Below are 23,102 nucleotides of genomic sequence, written 5' to 3' on the forward strand. Positions count from 1 at the left end.
ATGTAGTAAGTATTACAAGATTCAAAACAGAATCATGGGAAGCACAGAGTGGAGAAATTAATTCTAGCTGAAGAATGAAGAAGTTCTTAAGTAAGAGGTAGCTTTACATTAGGCCATAAGAAACACAAAAGGAATTTGCTTTGTCAACCCAACAATAATCACGCAGAGGTAGAAAAATCCCAAGCAAGCTCATGTCGTGGCAAGGGAACCAACTTAGATCAGTGCTTCTAGATCAGTACTTTTCAAACTCTAAGGTGCAAACAAATCAATGCGGACTCCTGGTAACATACAGATTGATTCATCTGGCTTGGAAGGTGGGTTCTGAGACTGCAACCCTAATGAGCTCCCAGGTGATGCAACAGATTCAGGGACTCTGAGGAGCAAGGCTGTAGAGGACAGAGCGTGGAGGCGGGGAGAGCTGCAGGCGGCAGCCGGATCAAGCATCTTGAATGACAAAATGTGACCGATAAGATCAGAACTCTGTGCTCTGGAAACATCAGTGTGCTTGTGAGCACATGGGATAGACTAGAGGCAGAAGAGAAGACTGAGACTTTATGAGACTATTTTAACGGTTCTCAGAAGTAACTGTGTAACAACTCTGATGGTAGCAGTGGGAACAGAAAGAAGGCCTGGATTCTGGAGACACCAAGAAGATACACTGTTGGGGACTTCTTAGATATGGCAGACACATGGAGAGAGACTGAAAGGGATAAATAGAAAGTAACACTAGGCATTTTATCCTGGCTATCTAAGAAGTTGTCACATCATTAGCAGAGAATCAAAAGGAAACCATAACCAATGTGGGAAGAGAAGTATAAAAACTAGGGAATGGCAGAAGATAATATGATTTGGAAATTAAGTTGAAGAGACGAGTAGGACCATCTAATTAAGACTTTCCACTGCTCTTGTAGTTAAATTTAGTATAAGTTAAAATTCCACTTGTAACAGCAAAGGGACAGTCCGGTTGCCACACCCTCCTCTCCTCTGGGACAGTTAGTCATCCAGCTTGTGCTCGAACATTTTTCGTGACAGAATTCATGGCCACGCTGAGTAATCCTTTTCATTTTGGAACCTTCACTGAGAAAATTCTTCAATAAATTGACCTAAAACTTGTCTCCTCATAGTTTTGACCTAGCAATTCTAGTTTCACCCTTCAAAACTACAAACATCTAATCAACCTAGATCATAATAACTCTCCATAAAGAATTAACCCAAGTCTTTTCCAAGCTAAACTACTTATTGTTCTTCCCCAGCCTTTCTTCATAGGCCATGGTTGCCAAAACATATCATCAGTGAAACCCCTTTGTTTATTCTCCTTCACGATGGCAAATATGAGGCAAGACTGTTGCTGGGGCCGCCCTCCCCACTGCTCAGGCTAGTGGAAAGCAGTGTAGATGGACCCAAGCCCTCTTTCTGCGGAGCCCAGACAAGCTCTCAGGCTCAATCTCAATACGGCATTCCAAAGAATCAGTAACAAGCGACTGGCATCTGCAGATGAGATAACATTCCCTTCCCATTTTCTGATATAATCCATTCCCCTTTAAAATACAGAGGATATGGGGTGCCTGGGTGGCACAGTCAGTTGGGCATCTGACTCTTGCTTTTGGCTCAGGTTATGGGTCTCGGGGGTCGCGGGATTGAGCCCCGCATTGGGTTCTGCAATCCTGCTCGTGCACACACGCTCACTCTTTAAAATAAATAAATACATTTTTAAAAAAACAAAACGGGCCCGGAAAAGGTCTTCCTAAACTTACTCTGAAATTTCCTTATTTATTTAAATTCTATTGTTGACCGTATATGCTCACTCATAAGGAGAACTTGAGGATTTTTTAATCTTCTCTCTACTTCACCCCACTTCCTCATCTGGCAGGAATATAAGAGTACTTAACATATAAGAGGCCTATGATGGCAGCTAGTGGAACCGCGAGTGGTAGGAGGTTCCTCTTTTTTTAACCATCAAAATGGTAAGACCCACCGAGGCAGGATCACGATACAGACCAGGAAAGAACACATGACCTGAATGCTGAAATCCAACACATGACCTGAATGCTGAAATCCTGCATTCTAGATTCTAAGTGAGTTGGACAGTTGAGCACACACACACAAATATTCACATACCTTCATGCTCGCACACTAACACACATAATATAGACATAAGTACACATCCATGCATGAACACACTACACACACATGTGCACGTATGTGTGTGCACATGTTGTGTACAGTGCATGTGTGTATTTTATATAGTTCAGTGCAGATCACCAAGGGAACTACTCCTTCATTCAAGAATCCTTCTCGAGTATTCATAAGTCAAGCTTGTAATGAAATAAAGATTTGTTTAGACTTCTGCTCAAACTGATAACCGCTAGCCACAGGTGGCTACTTATGTTTAAATGTAAATTAATTAAATACAGTTAAAAGGCCAGTTCCTCAGATGTACTAGCCACATTTCACGTGCTCGAAAGCCACATGTGGCTAGCGGCTGCTACAGTGGACAGGCAGATCCAGAACAGGTCCACTGTTGCACTGCTTCTTGGACAACAGAATCCTATGGTGTCTGTGCATAGCTGATCAATGGTCCAGAGTCTTTACTAAAGGGCAGGAACTAGTCACAAGCTCTTTATATATAGCAACTTATTTAATTCTTGTATTTATTATCTGCCCTCATTTTACAGAGGAAGAATCTGAGGCATTGAGAGGTTAAGTAATGTGCCCAAGGACACAAAGCTATCAGGCGGTGGAGCCAGGATTTCAAATACAGACATTTCTTACATATCAGCTCGGAACGGTAATGGTACAGTATCCCACTGGACAAAGCACAGCCTGCACCGCCTTTTGTCATCCAGCCCTGGAAGCTGCACGGTTTCACTTCCACATGCCTTACTGGTTACACAGTCACAATCCTATCCAGATTCAAGGAGAGGGGGAGAGACCCCATCTCTCGTTAGGAAGGTGGCAGGTCACTTTACAGAAAAGCATATGGAATAGGAGACAGAGATGTGCCTATCTTTATCCAAAGCTACTGGCCACACTTTTGTACCATGTATTATGCTAGTTATTCTTTATTTTTGCCCCTAATCTCCCAGCTCCCACCATCTACTCTCTGTATGGATGACCTCACCTGAGCCACTTGCCCAGGGAGGGTCCCAAGCAGGCGATCCAAGAGCAGCAGAAGAGGAGCTCCGGGAATATACTATTTCTTCCCTGCGTTGACACCACATTGCTGGCAGGGGTACACATCTACAGACATCTCTCTGTACATACAGCTCCCGTGGAAGTGGCCCCTTCCCTACAGGTCCAGTTTTCACTGGATTCCAGCAACACTCTATTTCTCTTCCTATTAAACTCTGGATGCTAATGGCTTTTTTGCCTCTGCAAGTTTCTAAGTACCTCGGTACCCCTTGTTTGTTCCTGAACCCTGCCCAAAATCCTGTAAGTAGTTCTTGCATTAAACACTCTTGGTTTAAATCATCGGAGAGAATTCTGATTCTTAATAGGGCCATGACTGATACAAGCACACAATAGGAGCTAAATAGAGACAGTTCGGGGAACAAATATGAAAAATTAATAACCAAACTTCCAATATCGCCTACTAAGTATCTGATATCATTGTTGAATTGTACAATTCTGTCCCTCTATCACTATGTCGGGATTAACAGAGATCCAATATAGATAGGAGCTGGATGTCTCAACAGCTATATTCTACTATTCCTTCGAAAACAACCTTTTTCACAAAAATGAGTGATTCCTTCAAAAGTGTTGTTCAAATAAACATACTTATTGTTATATTTCTGATTTACCACAAAACTATTTTCTATCATTGTTATAAAACCAGATCACCTCTTTCTTTTCAAAGTGGTTATAAACAAAATACTAAATAGTTCTATAGGTTTGATAGCTTCACTGGAGATTGAAATTAAGCCTGCCCATACCTTCCAGGACTTTTTTGTCCACTATATTAAAAAAAAAAAGAATTTTTTTCTTTTTTTAGTTAATGGTGCACCACGCCTACAATCCCTTTCCCTTCAAACATGACTAGTGGTGATGAGGATAATTATATCTGTAAATCCCCTGTTTATCCTAGATGATACAGATCTCATTTTATGGTCCTGAATACCTTTTAAAAAGACCAATAACAAGATCTATCATCTACCGAGTACCAGATAAGTACCCCAGTGTTTCACTGTGACCTAGTTACCTTTGCTATGTTTCAATTGCTCCTCCTTCTACACATTACAGTGTTTAATTAAAATAAAGGCTATTTTATTTTAATATATTATTTCCACAAAAAGAACTTTTTTTTAATATAGAGAAACTGGACTCTTTTCTCTAAATTTTTTGCAAGTCACACGTTCTAATACTAGTCTTACACTATTGTTATAATTGTTATCCTTTTTCTTTTTTCTGTTTTTGAATCATCGGTCAGGTTCCCCTACCTTCCAACATCTATATTTACTCTTTTAAGTCAATATCCTCTGCATTCCCTATGGTCTCTTGAGATTTGGTATCGTTTTCCTCCCCCTGGCTTACCTGAAAACTTAGAACAATACTTTGTTTTGTTTCCCATCTCTCTTGATTTGTATGGCCATTTGGAGTTTCTGTCACATCTTCTACCAGGACTCCAAGACTGACAGCAAGAACTGAATCATGTCTTTCTTTTTTCCAAATAGTTTCTTATACAAAAATATGTAACATGTATTTGCTCTGTGCTTTTAAGGTATTGTGGGAAGAAAAAAATCAGTAATAAGCCAAAGATTCTACTCTTTAAAAAGCTTCTGGAGGGGATTATGATATGTAGTCCCAAATAATCTAAGGGAATAAGGAATGACAAATGTAAGCTGAATATTAAAGCAGTGGATCTCAAAGTACTAAAGGGTAGTGACAGTATACTTTAGAAGAAATTGTTGAAAATATCCCAGGGTAAACTGCTCAGTGGGAGAGTTCTACAGAGGAGCAGGTTAGAAAGGGAGTGGAAGTTGACATTATCAGCTGGGATTAAGAGAATCTCCAGAAGTTTCCCTTTCCAAACAAAATTTTGGAAATTGGTTCAGTGTTCAGTTTCACATTTCATTTTTCTTAGTAAATGGTCACAAGGAGAAATTAAAGATTGTCATTTATTAAAAAAAAAAAAAGAAAAAAGAAAGGGAGTGGTAGAGAGAGCAGGCCAAATGCAAAGGACTTTCTTAAATCTGCTTGTCTAACTAACTGTGGTTAATGGTTATAAAATTCACTTTATACGCAGGCAGCTAACTTAAAATTTTTCCAAGTATTGTTTTCAGACTTAAACTAACATTACATCTTTACCTTAATCTATGTGGCCAGTCTCTATAGAAGTGGTTCTTAACTTTTTTCTAAGCATCCAACACATGGAGTTACAAAGCACCAACAGGTAGAGTGGATCCAGGTGTACGGAGCTGAAGCTTACATCCCTTTCAAAAAGAATACAAACTTACAAAACAAAATCAGATAGAAAAACAGATTTAGAATGAGAAAAGAAATCTCAACAACTCTTTGGAGCCTTGGAGATCTAGATGCCTTTCTTCTGAGATAGCTTTAGGCAATTTACCAGAAATGCTAACTTAGAAATGCTGCTGGTCGCAATCTGTCATTCCCTTCCCACCTAAAACAGCAACAATTCCCAGTAACTCTCAACATTTCCAGAGGCCTAAGTGCATAAACATCTGAAGCTTCAATTTCATTAGCTTCATCTTAGATCAGCCTCTGACCACAGGGCCCCATTAAAACAATGAATCTCAGGAGGGGACTGGGACTTAGAATCTGGGAAAAGAGAAAGCACAAGACTAGGTTAAAACAATCCTAGATGATTCTGATAACACAACTGCCACTCCCAACACTCTCCCTCCCCCACGCTGGAAGTTTCACAGTGCAGAGCCCTACACTAATATGCAAAGACTAACAGTATCTTAGAAGGCAATGTGAAGGATAGGGCAATTGTCCTCGACCTGAACATAAAGTACGTGTGGAATATAGAACAGCAGTGTTAATTTTTTTTTACAAGTGAACATTAAATAATTCCATTGTTTTACAATTTAAACACATTGAAAGGTCAAATAACTTTGTGAAGCACAAAACTGTTACTCCGTCTGAACATCTAGAATCTGATTGTGCCTACCATTTCATTTAATCCTAAAGTTCTGAGAAAGGAGTTTTACATAGTCCTCTGGGGCCAGAGTATGCTTGTTAACTTTGTAACTTCGGTTCGCTCTCCCAGAATATACCAGTGGTTAGGAAGGTCGCTTTACCTAACACCTCAAGATAACATTTAACTACTGCACAGGCTTCTTATTAATTAATACATTGTTCCCATCTCAATCTTCTACCAGCAGCAACGTTAAAAAACTGGGTTGACATTTTAACAGCCCTGCAAGAAAGGTATTTTTCTTTTCCAAAAAGAAATTACAGGCACCAGTCACAGGCACCCCAAGTCTAGCATTAACCCGAGTCTATTTCTCTCCAAACTCTACTACAAGTTAGGAGGGCCCTTCGGTCCTGGATTTCCCCGGGGCAAGGAAAAACGAAAGCGGCTGGCGGTGGGTGGGGGGCAGTAGTTCCCTGAAAAATCCTGAACTCCTCAGCAGACTTGCTTCCTGTTGGACACAGGACCCGTTTACTCCTGAAGAGGGGATTCCTTTGCCACCTATCCTCACTGGGCTTGAGGCTCACCTCTGGTGTCAGTCAGCCCAGTCTTAAACCCACAATCAGTACCACTAAATCAGGAGTAATTTCTCCCGACTAGGGTGATTTCTCTCCCGGAGTTCTGGGCTGGCTGCGCCCGAAAAGGAGAGGCTAGGGCGGGGGCACTCTCCGGCCACCGCCTCCCGGGGTCGGAAACTGTCCGGATGAGGTGTCTGCGTCAGACCAGAAACGAGAAAGAGAAAAAGGGGGGGAAATCACAACTTTGCCGACTCCACAGACCCATGGCCGTGCCGAACGGAAGGTCAAAGTGCAGAGGAAGGCGCGGCTGCAGTTCGCGGCCCGGCCAGGACGCAGCCCTGGGTGCGGCGAGCCGCCCGGCGGGGTTGGGCGGCCGGGGAGACCCCACCCACCTCCCGCTCGGAGCCTCCGCAGGGGACCGGCGAACGCGCTGGGGGCGGTCGCCGCAGCACGGTGCCAACTCCTGGAGTTGACTTGGAACTTTCCCGGGACGCGCCGCCGCCGCCCTCACCTTACTGAACACCTCCAGGTCGTCCTCGTCCTCGTCCAGATCCAGCACCTCGGCCTGCAGCAGGGCGGAGGAGCCGCTGCTGCCCAGGAGGGGGGCGTCGACCCCCGGGCTCTCCCCCGTGGCGCCCCCAGCCGGGAGGCCGGAGGAGCGCCCCTGAGATGCCAGGCGCTCGCCCTCCATCCCGACAGTGCGCGCCCGGCCCGCCGCCGCTGCCAGCCCGGCTCCCCCGAGCGTGCCCATTGGCTCCCGCGCATCCTGCGCCTCCCCGGCCGGCCCCGCTCCAGCCCCTCGCCCGCTGCGCAGACGCGGAACTGCCGGGGCCAGCGCGGGGCCGGCTCGTCCCCACCTGGCGTGGGGCCTGCAGGAGACGCGGGAGTGCGGCTCGCGGGCCCTGGCTAGGGTGGGGAAAGGGCCGGGGTCCGCTGGAGGAAAGCCAAGCACTCGAAGGTAGGAGGAGGGCGTCCTCGCACGGCCCTGGCTCGGGGACTGCAGAGCGTGGGTTCCCGCGGGGCGGGGGTCTGGGCACAAGCGACAGAGCGAGCCGTCAACTTCGGGGGATCCACAGCGAGGCTGGAAGGCAGCCGACCCATCCCGCCGAGAGAAAAAGCCAATACTGTATTTCCTGTATTTTAAATGGTTGTCTTTCTTCTTGGTTGTGGTTTTGGAGTCCGTTTTTTACTAAGGCTAATGCAAAAATAAAAGACCTGAAAAGCTCCCTCTGTTTTTGTAATTGATTTTTGACCCAGTGACCAGACTGTGTGGTCATCTCACTGTCAAGCCTGGGAAGTTGGATTTAAAAACTATTTTCAGCCACTTTCAAATGTGCCTTTACTTCTGGAAGTCTTCCTGAAGTTAATGAGGAGGAACGTTTCTAAGAGCCGAGGACAACGAGCAGCACTGGACCTTGCCACCAAGAAATAATCTTCAATCTTTGCGCTGCCAATGCCAAGCTATAAGTAGTTATTCACTGCTTAACACTTAAAAAAAAAAAAAAAAGTTAAAAAAAAGGAAAATTGAATAAAGCTGTTTTTAAAAAATGAAAAAAAAAAGGAAAATTGAACACAAATTGATATATTTTGGGACTATCTTCATGTTTTACTATTTAACTCCCCTCAGTCTCAGCCAGCTTTTTTCCATTGGCCCTGGAAAGAATATCTAATAAGTTTGCACATAGGCAGGGAGGAGGCTAAGTCAGAGTTGACTCCTGGCAAAATATTTAACCCAATGTTTAGAATTCTTAATAAAAAAAAAGATATTTATAAAGATATTTGGGGAAATAGAGCATTTCTCTACTTCTGATTAGAGAACATGGCCCTAGTAATATGTTCCCTCTTAACCATTCAGATGTACCTCGCCTTGCTTTCAGTTCACATATGCGCATCTTTAGTCAGGCAGGTCAGCTGCCCTGTGAATATACAGTCTTCTTCCTACACTCTTTGGTTCCTGTACCCAGAATACCATCTCCTGCTCATCCTTCAGGAAGTAACTATAGTCCCATCTCTTTCTGGAAGACTTTCCAAGTTAACACTGCCTGTTCCCAGTTTAGCATTTAATTTTATGCCATCTGATAGATTGTATTTATTTCACGTAAATGCCTTATATTTCTTAGCAAACTGACATTTTAAGGTTAGGGCTCACGTTATTTATTAATAAGCCACAGTGTCAGATATACTCGCTTAAAAAGGCTCTGTGCTAATGTCTAAAAGGAATACAAGTTATTAAAAGACTATTTTTTTCCCCTCTCTAAGCTCATTCTGATTAGTGAGAGATTCAAGGTTTTCTAACTGCAGTCTGAACCAGGAAATTCTTAAGGATACTGTGACTCATACGATTGCCAGAAAGCGTAGAGAGAGGCTCAGAAAATGGGCAGAACAAACCGGGACTACACAGGTTGGATCACAGCCAAAACCATGCCACAGAAGTAATGTGCCGTTGCTGCCACCGTTGCTGAGCACTGGATGCCCCAGGACCTGCACGTCCTGCCACTGACACTGATGTCACTGGACTTGGGGTGCCGTCACCAATATCAGTATCACAGCTGCCTCTGAGAAGCACCTCTGCTATTACTGCCACAAAAATGCCCCACAGTCCTCTTTCTCAATGTTCATAGTTCCAGTTTCAAAACCCTGAAGGAAAGATCTGCTTGACCCGCCTGGCCAAATCCCACAGATATTTCTAAGGCAAAGAATTTTCTAAACATAGAAAGGCCATATTGATGCTGGTCAGAAGGAAAAAAAAAAAGCCCTACCACTAGAGTTCACTCCTTTGACTGCCTAACATTAATATCATGTTTCTTCACATACTTTCTTCCCCCCACCTCCATTACTGCTGAATATAGTTCAGCTATGCCTCAAGCACTGGGGAATATAGTTCTTACCTTCCCAAAGGAAGAAAACCCAAACCTATTCATTACGGGTGCAGCTCCAAGTCTAATAAGTCTATTCCTTCTGCAACTTATGGACTAAATGTTTGAATTTAATCACCAACATGCCATGCTTGCTTATGCAACGGCATGAAAAATCCTAAACTGCCACGTAACAGTCTAAGCTTCCCATTAAATGGGATCATCACTGGGTTCTTTAATGGAAGAATTCTTATTTGGGTACTAAAGCCTCTGAACCAGCATGGTTCAAAATTTTAAGTACAGGTGTACTATTAAGAGGAGTCCTACCCAGTGCTGTCCCTTGGTTCCTGGACTCTTATTCTGGTTATAGGAGAAATAGTATCATATATTAAATTTTGGTTCTGAGAATGTACATCTTGTCAAAAACTTTCCTCTCGCTCACCCTTTCCAGTTGGAATCTCCTGAGACCATTACTGAGTCTTTAATATTACATTTGGCCATCCATAAATTTAGCTGTTTCTGGTAATGGGATTCATGATACGATAGGCCACCCCTTGGGTATTGCCCAATGGTTCTACTTCTTTTGCTGGAAGATGCTTTAATTGAGTAGAAAAAAATGTTACCTATAAAATCTGATGGGAAAGCAACCAGTCAGTGAGTTCATGGATGATCATGTTGGGAGAAACTGAGCAGGAAAAGCAAACCCAATGTATCTTTGCCACTAAGGACAAATCATGGCATCCTCCAGATGGGTAGCAGGGGGTGGACCAGAAGTAGTTGCTGCTGTGGCAAGATGAACACTTAGCCATGGACATGGCCAGTTGTCCTTTAGTGTGTGGGAAATCCCTGCTGTTAAGCTGGTGCATAGCATACATGATCCCCACAACCATGGCCATGGAACAAGCATAGGAGTGCCTGGGAAAGCAATAGTATTAGCATCCACAGAACAAGAATTCTTATCAAACATACTATTTGATCATATAAATTCATGAAATGGAGTTTTGGCAAAACATTGCCATGGTCTACAAATATGCTTTTATTCTGGGACCATTCCAAGAGGCCCATCCACATACATTTTCTCAAGCCTCCTTGACTTCTAGATCCTACCTGTTCCTTCTAAGTCCCACCCAACAACCCTTTTAGCCCGTGTCCTTGGAGAAATATAGAATCTTCATCCCAGCCTCTCTCCTTTGAAGCATAGTGGGCGTTGCTAAATACCATGGCGAGGATTTCTCTATTCCATTGCCCTTTTTCACAGCAGTACACTGATTCCAGAATATGATAAAGAACCATCTGTAACCCAGATTTGAAATTTTTACCCCTTAGTTAACTGTTCAAATGGAACTCCCTGTGAGATCCTAACAGTATGCCTCTTGGTAGCAAGAGCCAAATGCTCATGCGATGTATGTTTTTAGGACTATTTTTATATACACCATTTCCACATGAGTATGGTTTGCTGAAGGCATATCTAATTTTATGATTTTTTGTTGATATATTATGGCACCTATTTCATGATGAGCTGCTCAGGTCACATAGCCACGTGATGTCCCATGCTTAGGTATTTAGTACTTGTCAAAACCCCATAGCAAGCCAAGGGCTGGTTTCCTAAATGAAAAAAGGAGGACATGTTTTGCCTTAAAACTTAGGTGTTTTTGATTCCCTTTCAGAACTTGTCACAGGTTCCAGAGAGCATCCCGTTTCCACAGGCTCACCAATAATATTAGCAATGGTAGCTAATTGGTACCTACTTTGAGTCAGACAATGTTATTTGTACATTATGTATGTTCACTCATTTAATTCTCAAAAACACCTTATGAGAGGTGTTATTATTAACATCCCCATTTTATAGATGAGGAAACTGATGAACAGAAAGGTTTAGTAACTTATCCAAGGTAAGTAGTAAGTGGTAAATAATTTATAGCTCACTGAAAGACAGTGTTATGTGTGTTGCCTTAAAAAAACAGAAAAGAGGAATTATAAGGATATTTGGGGATTCTTGGTTCTTGAGAGAATGAGACTAAACATTTCAGCTGACGCTCTGCCTGCCCCCAGGATGGGGTGGTAGAATTGGTCTCTCTAATCTAAAAGCTTGAATTGTCATGGAAGAATAATGGAAGTGAAGGTTTGTAAAATATGCACTCAATAACAAAACTTTTCTCCATCAGCCTTGACTCTATGTGGGAAAGATATCCCCCCACCCAAAAAAAAAAGTTCCTAACCATGGCCTAGGAAGTCAGACTTCAAAAAACTCCAAATGTCCCTGGGCTAAGGATATATACCTGGAACCTCTGACACAACCAAACACAAAATCTCTCTTCGAAACACTTCGGACAGGGTTTCTACAGATAAAACTGTACTGCAGATGAGATCACAATTCAAGTTAAAAATGTTCAAGGAAACCATCTACCATGTGCCAGAATCACTATATAAAACTATTGAAAGGATTAGAGCCTAAAGAATTTTAAGCAGTACATAAAAATATAAATTATTTAATTTAAATAAAGAGTGAAAATAACTACAAGATGCTACAAAAATAACTAAAAATTGAGAAATGAAAAATACAGTTGTGCTGATGGTTGATTTTTTTGCCTCTTCACTCCAGATCAACTCTTGTTGTCTGCTCTGTAATGATGGCGCTGGGCCTTGTCAATACTTCTGCTTCGCCACTTAGCATGATGTTACGCCTTGTCAGTGGAGGGCCTGGACCCACTGGAGGAGGAAGGATTTTCCTCTTCCTGTTTCTGTTATGCTATCTTACCAGTGTCCTGTGGAGAGCTGTTTTTCCTCCTTTGTTCAGCCCCTACGCAGTTCCTCTAGTGTAAGGTTCCTACAGGGCACAGCTTTGATGGTGTTTTACCCACCATTAAACTCATATGGCTGTGGTGGAATAGTCTAGAGACCCAGATAGCCTGCCCCCAGCCTAGGTTGCCACACCCCATACCCTCTCCTCAGTCCCAAGCATGGACATACACCAGGGGAACTGGAGGTCTGCCATCCCCTGAACTTTGTCCTGCACCCAGCCCAGAGCCAATCCAGTTTGAATTGAACATAGAAGTGCACCAGACTCCTGAAGAGGGGGACCTCTCAAGCTCCTGACTCCAACAGTGTCTAGCAGCTTCTCTTGGTGCCTAATAAGTTCTAAGGCTTAGCACATCCCAGAGGGTAGATTTCCAGCAGGTTCCACTAATGAAGCACTTTGCTGACTTTGCCATTCAGGAATCCAATGTGGTATTCTTTCCATTGATATCTGGATCTTATCCCTAACAGTGGAGGACATTTTCTTGGTTACCTATCTCAACCCTAGGGGTAGTGGTCACATCTTTATCTGCTATTCTTACTTTAGAATTCTTTGAAACTCTCCTTCAATCCCTTTCTAATAAAGCTTTATATTAAACTTTCCCTTTTTAAATGATCATGGGTCCTATCTCCTGCCTGGACCTTGAACAACATAGCACTAGTACTAGGAATGGTCCTAGGAGATAGACCTACAAAAATGGCATTCTGGGAATCTCCTTACAATCAGCTGACTGAGGAAAAAATAACCCTGAACCTGGCCTACAGATGAGTCTTTGTGATATGTTAGTAGCTAGTAGTACCTCCAAGTAGCAGCCGCAGCATTATAGCCCCACTTAAGGGTGAACCCGAAGAACAGTGGTGAAGAAAAATCCTCTCAGTGGTCAGAACTTCAGGTATGAAATGTGGTCATCTACTATATCTGGAGTGAGAAATGTCCAGAAATATAGGTCTGTATTAATTCAAGGGTAGTTGTAAATGGTTTGGTTAGATGGTTAAGGACTTGGAAAGAATATTGGAAAGCTGATGAATAGGGAGCTTAGGGAAGAAATATGTCAATGGACTTTCTGAAGGGGCACAGACTATGACAATATTGGTGAATGTGAAATGTCTACCAAAGGACTTCTATTGCAGAGGAGGTTCTTAATGGTCAGTGGAAAACTATAGACTCCAGGAATGTCAATCATCCTTTCTCCCTAGCTATCACATTCCTTACTTAATGGGCCTGTGAACTGAAGTGGCAGTGGTGGCAGGAATGGAGTCTACGCATAAGCCTGATAACATGGACGTACCTTTACCAAAGCTGACCTGACTAGTGTTGCTGTTGCATATCAATTTGCCAACAGCTCAGACCAACATCGTATCCTCAATGTGGTACCATTTTGGGGATGTGCGATGGCAAGCCAGTCATCTGGTGGCAAGCTGATTACACTGGATGTATGCCTTCATGGAGTAGGTAGAGGTTCATCCTCATTGAAACAGAAATTCTGGATGAGTTTTCCTTTCCTGCCATTGTTTTTGCCAACACCACCATTGATGAGTTCACAGAGTATCTTATTCACCATCATGGCATTCCATATAGCATTCCATCTGATCAAAATGAAAAAACTTATTTTACAGCAAAGGAAATCATAAGCTCACGCACATGGAATCAACTATTCTTACATATACCCCATACCCTGTATGCTTTTCATCCCATCTCTTCTGGCCCCAAAATGACTCATGTCTCTTTTGTTCACAACAAATTGGTCAGACCCCCAAGGGGGTCATGAAGTACAATCATATGTTCAATAGGCAGAGGGTCAAAAATACTTGATGAATAGCACAAATGACAGTTACAACCTATATGTGGTTAATTCTAGGTAATTAACATGAGGCAAAGACAAGATGAGGGAAAGCAATAACCCAAGTCTGTGATTAATACCCATTTATTCTGCAAGTGTACAGTTCTTTAAAGAGAATTCCTTACTGGCTTAAAAAATTCAAGCAAGTATTTTAAATTATTAGCTTCAGTTTTCTCATCTACAAAGTGGGGATAATTAGTATATACTACAAAGGCAATGAGGATCAAAGAAACTAATATATGTGAAATAATTTGTGAAATAAAGACATATACAAATCTTAATTGTTTCATTACTATTAATATTATTAATATAAGCAGTAGCCTATGATTGCCATATTTTCTCCATAATTTCATTTAGACACCTAAGTAGTAATGTCTGGGTTAGTTCTCATAATGTAACATAATTTTTTGCAGTTTGATTAGGATATATGGGTTTGGTTTTTGTTTTTAAGGTTTCCCTTACTTATTAAGGAACACTGGCAATTTCAAGTCCTCTGTCATTAATTGTGACAAAGAAACAAATAAATGTGTTAGAATAATAAGGCAACATGATTTTAAACATCTTTAACTCATCAAAACCCAAAGGACATGGAATATGCATGTAATTCCCTGACCGATAATGGCCTGCTTTTCTGTTGAATGTAAAGCAATGACCCTACTACCAGGAAAGCTAGAAATGATTTTCATTGAAAACAAGAAGGAAATTTACTATCTAACATAACTAGAAATACAGAGGTAAGAGGGATGAGAAGGCCGGCATAGTAAGATAATTGTTCAAAAATTGTTACCTAATTAACTGGATGAATGAACTGATTTAAAAACAGTTTATTATTGCCAAACTTGCTTTTTAAATGATGTTTTGGGGCGCCTGGGTGGCTCAGTTGGTTAAGTGTCTGACTTCAGCTCAGGTCATGATCTCCAGGTCCCAGAACTGGGCCACATGTGGGGCTCCCTGCTCCATCTCCCTCTCTATTTCCCTTGGCACCACCCTGCACACCGCCGCTTATGCTCACCTCTCTCTCAAATAAATAAATAAAATCCTAAAAAATAAATAAGATGCTGATGTTTAACAAATTTTCCGTTTCTCAGATCTACCATACTCTTTTCCTATGGACAGACCCATTAGAAAGACATTGCTATCATGGAATTTCATTTAAGTGATACCTAGTATAATGGGAATTTATCTCCAGTTCGTTTCAATTCTAGAAGAAAAGTTCATTTGAAGATATTTGCTTTAGGGAAACTTTAGAAAAAAATTTCCAACAAGTAATATGTCCTTGGTAATTTTTTTTTAAAAGATTTATTTATTTTAGAGAGAGGGAGAGAGAAAGGAAGTGCTAGCACAAGTTGGGGGAGGGGCAGAGGGAGAGGGAGAGACTCTCAAGCAGACTCTTTGCTGTGCTTGGAGCCAGCGGTGGAGCTCAATCTCATGACACTGAGATCACGACCTGAGCCAAAATTAAAGAGTCCGACGCTTAATTGACTGAGCCACCCAGTTGTCCCGTGTGCTAGGTAATGCTTGTAAATGAAGGGGTTATGTAACAGAGAAGCCATAAAAGTGAGACTCAGATATTTTCTTTCTCTTTTTAAAAAATTAATAGCTTTATTGAGATACAATTCACATACCATACAATCCACCCATCTAAGTTACAAAAGTCAGTGGTTTTTATATATTTGCATATATACAAAATTTCTATCATTTCTATCATCCCCCAAAAGAAGCCCCTATACCCATTAGCAAGCACTCCCATTTATCCCCAGCTCCCAGCCCATGGCAACTACTATTTTTTCTCTATAGATTTGCCTAGTTCTGCACATTTCATATAAGTGGAATCATAGAATAGTATTAAATCTTCTATCCATGAAAATGGAGTGTCTTTCCATTTATTTAAGTCTTATTTAACTTCTTTGAACAATGTTTAATAGTTTTTAGCATGTAAGTTTTGCATTTCTCTTATTAAATTTACTTCTAAATATTTTATTCTTTCTTACATTCCTATAAATGGAATTATGTTCTTAATTTTATTTACAGACTTTTCATTGCTATTGTATAGAATTATGATTGAATTTTTGAATTTTGTTTCTATTATTAATTTTAATTAATTTATTGATTTATTACTTATTTATTTTTTATTTATTTATTTTGAGAGGGAGAGGGAGAGAAAGAATCTTAAGCAGGCTCCACATCCAGCTCAGAGCCCGATGTGGGGCTCATTCAAGAACCCTGAGATCATGCCCTGAGTCAAAATCGAGAGTCAGACACTTAACTGACTGAACCACCCAGACACCCTGAATTTTTTTATTTTGATCTTGTGCCTTATAAGCTTCTTGACTTGATTATTCAGTTTAATATTTTTTTAGTGAATTCTTTGAGATTTCCAATATGCACAATCAAGTAATCTTCAAATATAGATAGTTTCACATCTTTGTTTCCAATATAGTTGCCTTTTATTTCATTTGCTTGCTGTATTAGTCAGGGTTCTCCAGAGAAACACAACCAATAATATAATGAATAATTGGCTCACACAATTATGGAAGCTGACAAGTCTTAAGATCTGCTATCAGCATGGTGGAGTTCCAGAAGAACCCATGGTGTAGTTCCAGTCTGAAGAGCAGCAGGCTCAAGACACAGAAAGAGCCATCATTCCAGTTCAAGTCCAAAAGAAGGAAAAAGCCATTGTCCCAGCCTGAAGGCAGTCAGGCAGGAGTTTCATCTTACTCAACTTTTTTTTTAAGTCCTTCAACTGATTGGCTAAGACCCACTCACTTTAGGGAGAGCAATCTGCTTTACTCAGTATACCAATTCAAATGTAATCTCATCCAGAAACACCCTCACAGAAATATCCGGAATAATGTTTAAGCTTATATGTGGACACCCCACAGCCCAGTCAGTTTGACACATAAAATTAACCATCACAAGTTCACTCCTTGTCAATCTGGCACCCATTCACATCTCTCTTTTTTAAAGATTTTATTTATTTATTACAGAGAGAGAGGGACAGTGCATGCACGCACAAGTGGGGGGAGGGGCAGAGAGAGAGGGAGAAGCAGGCTCCCTGCTTAGCAGGGAGCCTGATGCAGACTCTATCCCAGAATGCTGGGATCATGACCAGAGCTGAAGGCAGATGCTTAACTGACTGAGCCACCCAGGCACTCCCATTCACATCTCTTTAAGCCATACTTCATATCCAAATCAAGAAATAACAAGGTCATAATTCTACCCAGCATGATATAACTATCTTGCATACAACCCAAAATGCTCCTGTCCCAGAAGAAGAGGTGAAGTCCTTGGGTGATGTTTACTGTTTTCCTTGATATTCCATGACCTAAATACTATGACGTAAAATTAACAATGCTTAACTACTATGATATAAAGTCAATACATCTTATGTTACATGACAAGGGAATAAGAGAGGAAAGAAATGGCAAACATCTTTGTCCTTTTTATATATGTATATACATGCACACACATACACACCCATACACAAATATATCCATAATAAAACAAGGAGTAAGGATGAAATACTCATAACAATTAGAGTCATAATTTCTGTAACAGGTCATGTGTTCATAGCTGACACTTATAACTACCATCTCTTTATTACTCATTCTGTATTCCTTTTGCCTTCAGCAAGCACCCCAGCTGGTCATGGTTCTTTATGTGATGGAGCCACCCAAACCTTCATTCCTGAAGAGTTTGGGCCATTACTAGTCCTGCCTCGTTTGGGTTGCTCTAGTTTGCCATTGATTTTAATGACAGAGCATGGCAATGCTGAAATGTCCTAAGGGATCTCCCGTATTCCATATATACTCTTCCTTACCTCTGTTGTGGAGTAGCAGTCCTATTTCTCCTTGGTGACAAGGGTGACCAAGGGAAGAGGATGAGTGGTAATTACAGAATGGTCATCCTCTCCATTTGATTGTTAAAAGTTCCTCTGCGAAGGTTGCCGTTTGGTGAACATTTATGTAGGACACAAATATCTTCACCTAGTTTGCCCATTCAGAGAGGTCTAGCTACATATCTTCTGCCCAAATTTCTTTGTCATCGATATTCCAATCAAATTCCTTCTAAGTCCCTGACCATTCAACTAAACCACCAGCCAGAGGCAATGAATTGGTATATAATCATATCCCTGGCCATTGCTCTTTCCACACAAAATGAATGACCAGCCGCACTGCTTGAGTTCTGCCCACTGGGAGGATTTCCCTCTTGCTTAGTCTTTTTGTTCTATTCAGGCCTTCAACTGATTAGATGAGGCCCATGCACATTAGAGAGAGCAATCTACTTTACTCAGCCTACCAATTTGAATGTGAATCTCATCAAGAAACAACCTCACAGACACACACAGAATAGTGTTTGACCAAATACCTGGGCACTTCATAGCCCAGCAAGTTGACACATAAAATTACCCTCACACTTACCTAATTAACCTGGCTAGAAACTGCAGTGGGTTGACTAGACACAAGACAGCAGACATCCTTGTCGTGTTTCTGATTTTAGAGAGAAGGAACTCAAAATTTACCATTAAGTTTGATGTTAGTGTGGTCTTAATACATGTCTTTTATCAGGCTGAGGCAATACCTTTTTGTTTCTAGTTGACTGAGTGTTTTTTTTTTTTTTTTATCATGAATGTGTTTCGGATTTTCTCAAGTTTGATATGCAAGATCACATAGGATTGAGAGAATAATGGGGATTGAGAGAATAATGGGGATTTTGTCCTCCTGGGGTGAAAATTCTGTCCTGTGACTGAGCCACAGGAGGATTATCGCAGCCCAACATTCTTGGCCTGTCATGACTACAGTAGAGCCTCCACCTATGTGTGGGAGCGGGTGGAGGAAAGGACCCCCGTATGGTCGTTGATAGCACTTGCCTCAGATTTAACCTCTGGAACATGAGCGAGGGGAGGGGAGGAATGGAAACGCTGGTGCCTACCCCTCACAGGGAGATACTGAAGCTCTTAACTATAGCTGGAGGAAGAAGGAACCTTGTCTTCTGAGGTACACTCACCTAGAGTAGAGCTTCCATCACCATGCGCTGGGAGGGAGAAAAGAGAGAGCAGGTTGTGTCTCAAGCCAACGGACTCTCACTGCTCTGACAGATTTTAGATTTTCTTGAATAAATGTTTCTACATTTCCTACATGCCCTTAGGTCAGTTACCATTTATGGTTGTCTCTCGGGAGTGGGGGGAGCAGGTCTGCAGAGCTCCTCATGCAGCTATTCTGGAAGTTGTCTCAAACGCTTACTTTCTGTGAATAACACAAAGTCAAAAAAATTGCTCAGAGCAAGAGTAGTTTTCACCCCTTTTCATTACGATGCAGACTTTGGAAGACATGAGTATTGTAATGCAGCATGATCCCAGGGTAAACTTCTATTTCTTTGATTTTTCTTAATTAAAATGGCATTTTTATTTCAAAAAGGAACTTGTCAAGCAATATCCTTAGTATCAGAACTTAGGATCAACACTTCGGCCTGGAGAAATATTTTAAAATATCTATATTAGATACAGTTTAAGAAAAAGTGTTATTTTAAAAATCAACTCTTTAAAATTTCTACTGGGTTGTAAATAATGATGATGCAAAGTAAGTATGTAAAAAAGACGAAGAAGTACATTAAAACTCCCACATTTAATATCTTCAGGAGAAAGAAAATGTGCAGTGAATATTTAATATACTTTGAGAACAGAGGCAACAGTTTATGTTCTTAAGTATGAAACGCCAGTTTTAACCTCAGCCATCTCCTCTCGAAAACACTCCAGTTGTCATTATGAGATGGAATATTGCTTCAGACATGTCATATAGATGTTTGATCTTACAAAGTAAAACTGTCTTGTTTTGTTTTAAAAAGATAATGAGAATTTTTTATGTAGAAATCTAAAGTAAAAATGTTTCTCTCTCTTTCAGATGGCTACATCCAAAGAATGATTTAATTGTGACAATACGGGTGAACCACCGGAGCGCACAGCCTTTGAAGGTAGAAACCCTGGCATACCATCTTTCATAAGAATCTAAAGAGTATTTGTTTACTATGTGATCTTGCATATCAAACTCCATTGAGGCGTTTGCCATTTGGATATAGCATACTCTCCCCATTCTTGTTAACACCATCTACTTACTTTTCTATTGCTCCTTTTAATATAGAACATTTTTGGCATCAGGTCCGCTGCCTTTCTTTATATTCAGAATCCTACACTCATCCTGAGTAAATCTATTCCACATGATGACCGACCTATAAGTTCCTTCTCTTCTTCAACTCTAAAGGTTTCCTTGGCTGTTTTGACTCAGTCAGTCATTTCTACTGTCACAAAAAAATAAAAATAAAAAACATTATATATATATAAAACTTGATTTTAAGCCTATAAAAAGACACTCAAATGCAAAGATAAAAGATATAGATAAAATTCACAGTAAGTTCCAGTTTTTATTTATATGATTGTACAAGATCTCAAAGTTTACTTTTTCAAATTTTATTGCTTAGAGAATTTGATAAATTTGGTAAAACTTCTTTGGAGAGCAACCTGGTGGTATTTATCAAATAAAAATTCTACATAGATGTTATGGCTAAATTGTGTCCCTTCCCCACCCCCACATGACTGTATTTGAAAATAGGGCCTATCAAGATGTAATAAAAATTAAATGAGGTCACAAGTGTAGGGACCTAATCTGATAAGACTGGTGTCCTTAAAATAGGAGGAAAAGACCCCAGAGCATTCTCTGTCTCCACATGGGCACAGAGGACAAACCACTTAGGAAATGAGAAAGACGTTATATACAAGCCAGGAGGAGAGGTCTCACAAGAAACCAAAATCCTGACAGCACCGTGATCTTGGACTTCTGGCCTCCAGAATTATGAGAAAACGCATTTCTGTTATGTCACTCAGTCTGTGGTATCATTTTGGCAGCCTGAGCTAACTAACACAATACCTTTGACTCAGAAATTCCAGTTATAGGTCTTTTATCTAGATAAAGACATGGGGACACAATTGGGAATGCTCATTACAGCATTTTTGTAATTGCAAAGAATTGGAAATAATTCCAGTGCTCTTCTTCTGTGTTAGATATTGTGAATTTGCTCATTCAGGTTTCATTTTACCTCCTCTTCAAATTTGGAACACCAAGAACTTTATTTTCTGACACTATTGCAGCTGGGGCTCTGGGTACAAATTGGGTCAACGACTTCGATGCATTCGTGTGGCATTTGGAAGTGAGGTGGACACCATCTTCTTGTTTTTACCTGGTAATTTCCGAAGGTCAGCAAAGTAGTAGAAATGTACAGTCTTTTTGCTCTTGCTCTGGTTGGTTGATTGTTCCCAGGGCAGCAGCATTCCAGGATCCATTCCCCAGCTTCCTGGGTGTCGATAGGAGGTTGTGGCGGAAGCAGCAGAAACAGGGCTGGCATCTTGATTTTGGTACAACTTCAGAGGTGGTCTCAGAGGTAATAGCTACATTAGTTGGTCAATTCTGTACTGTTTTGGAAGATATTCCTGATGGGCCCACTGAGAACCGTCTTTTTAGCCTTTCTAATGATTTCGTAAGTCCCAATTCCCTATATGTTATCTCTACCTGCTTAATCTACATACAGCTATTTGTTTCCCGAACTGAACCCTGACCAATGTACCTCCAATAAGGAAATGATAAAATTAAGTATAACATATTCATATAATGAAATGATCTATGTTAGTTAGAGGCATGAACAGCAGCTCCACGTATCAATAAAGCCAGATGCGGTTGTTAAATAAAACATCATTACATGAAAAAAAGTACGCAGCAGATTGATATGTATATACAACAAATACATAGCCACCTAGCTCTATACATACACACAAACCAATAACATATATTCTCTGTGGCTAGGTATGTTTGGACATGAAATAGACATCAAACTCTTATTGTGGTTTACCTTTGCAGAAAGGGAGAGAGGATGTGGGTAGCCAAAAATGCTTTAGCTTTTACTCAAATGCATCAAAGATTTTGGTTTTTCTCCAACATTTAAAGGGGAATGCATTCATGTTTTCATGCTTTATAAAGAATTAATTTTTAAAAAGCTCCTCTGCCACCAAAGCACTAATTCAAGCATTGTGTTTCCCGAGCAGAATCTTCTATTATTCTAGCTTATTCTTTCAACTGCTCCCTCTGTGATTATTCTTGTGTCTCAGTGGGCCCTCAGGTCATTGCTCTCACTACTTCTCTCTAACACATCACTGTTCAGCTCAGATTTCCTGCTCCTTCATTTCAGTCATTCTAGTACTCAGTCCCCTCATCCCTTTTTTCTTCCTTTACACATGCCTCTACTACCCTCAATCTGGATAATTACAGCTATTCATTTTCTCAGTATTCACACATGAGTAGCTGAGTGAGAATTACTGAACATGACAAATTGTTCTCAGTGTAACTTCATAATCACCTACCTCAACTGGGTCCTCACCGATACCCAGTTATTCTAGTGTTTCTTTGTTCCACTCCTCTTCTTACTCCCCGCGATGACTGTTTCAAAAGTTGGATAGAACTCAAAAGTTCAGAGAAGACTCTGAACCTTGCTTGCATAACCTCCCTCCTTACTCTCAGCAGGTGACTTTATCTCCTACTTTATAAAGAAAATAGAAGTGTCAAACATACAGACTCACTCACTTCTGCCTACATGCAATCCTCCTTCCCTCTCCATTGGAATACTTGCCCAACTTCTGAAGACCTGGAACTTGTTGGTTCTGTATTTGACATCTGGAAATGTTGAGCCCATTTGGGGACTACAGGAGGTTTTATCCTGAAAACGAAACCAACACTATACAGTTAACAGACAGAGATGAGAAAATATTTGGATCCATAAAGACAGTATTAAGTTTTTATCAAGCAAAGTTGGCAGTGTCCTTATCAAAGATTCCATGGTTGTACATGCAGATTGAAATGATAGATGTCTTAATTTTAAGTTATTTGAGTCACTC

General features: G+C 40.9%; 1 protein-coding gene across 2 annotated transcripts in view; it reads right to left on the reverse strand.

Moving 5' to 3' along the window:
* Positions 1-7,376, reverse strand: part of SNX7 (sorting nexin 7) — a 156,950-nt gene extending 149,574 nt beyond the window's left edge. The window contains exon 1 of one of the 2 annotated variants that reach the window (XR_005834100.1): positions 7,187-7,376. Coding sequence is in view for 1 of the 2 variants with exons in the window: in XM_040626996.1 (XP_040482930.1) it covers positions 7,187-7,366 (180 nt within the window). In the remaining variant the exon portion in view is untranslated. The remainder of the gene's footprint in view (positions 1-7,186) is intronic. The other variant, XM_040626996.1, reaches the window with a different exon arrangement.
* Between the last annotated feature and the right edge of the window lie 15,726 nt (positions 7,377-23,102).

This window comes from Ursus maritimus, unplaced genomic scaffold, assembly GCF_017311325.1.
Source record: "Ursus maritimus isolate PB19 unplaced genomic scaffold, ASM1731132v1 scaffold_12, whole genome shotgun sequence".
Taxonomy (NCBI): Eukaryota; Metazoa; Chordata; class Mammalia; order Carnivora; family Ursidae; genus Ursus; species Ursus maritimus.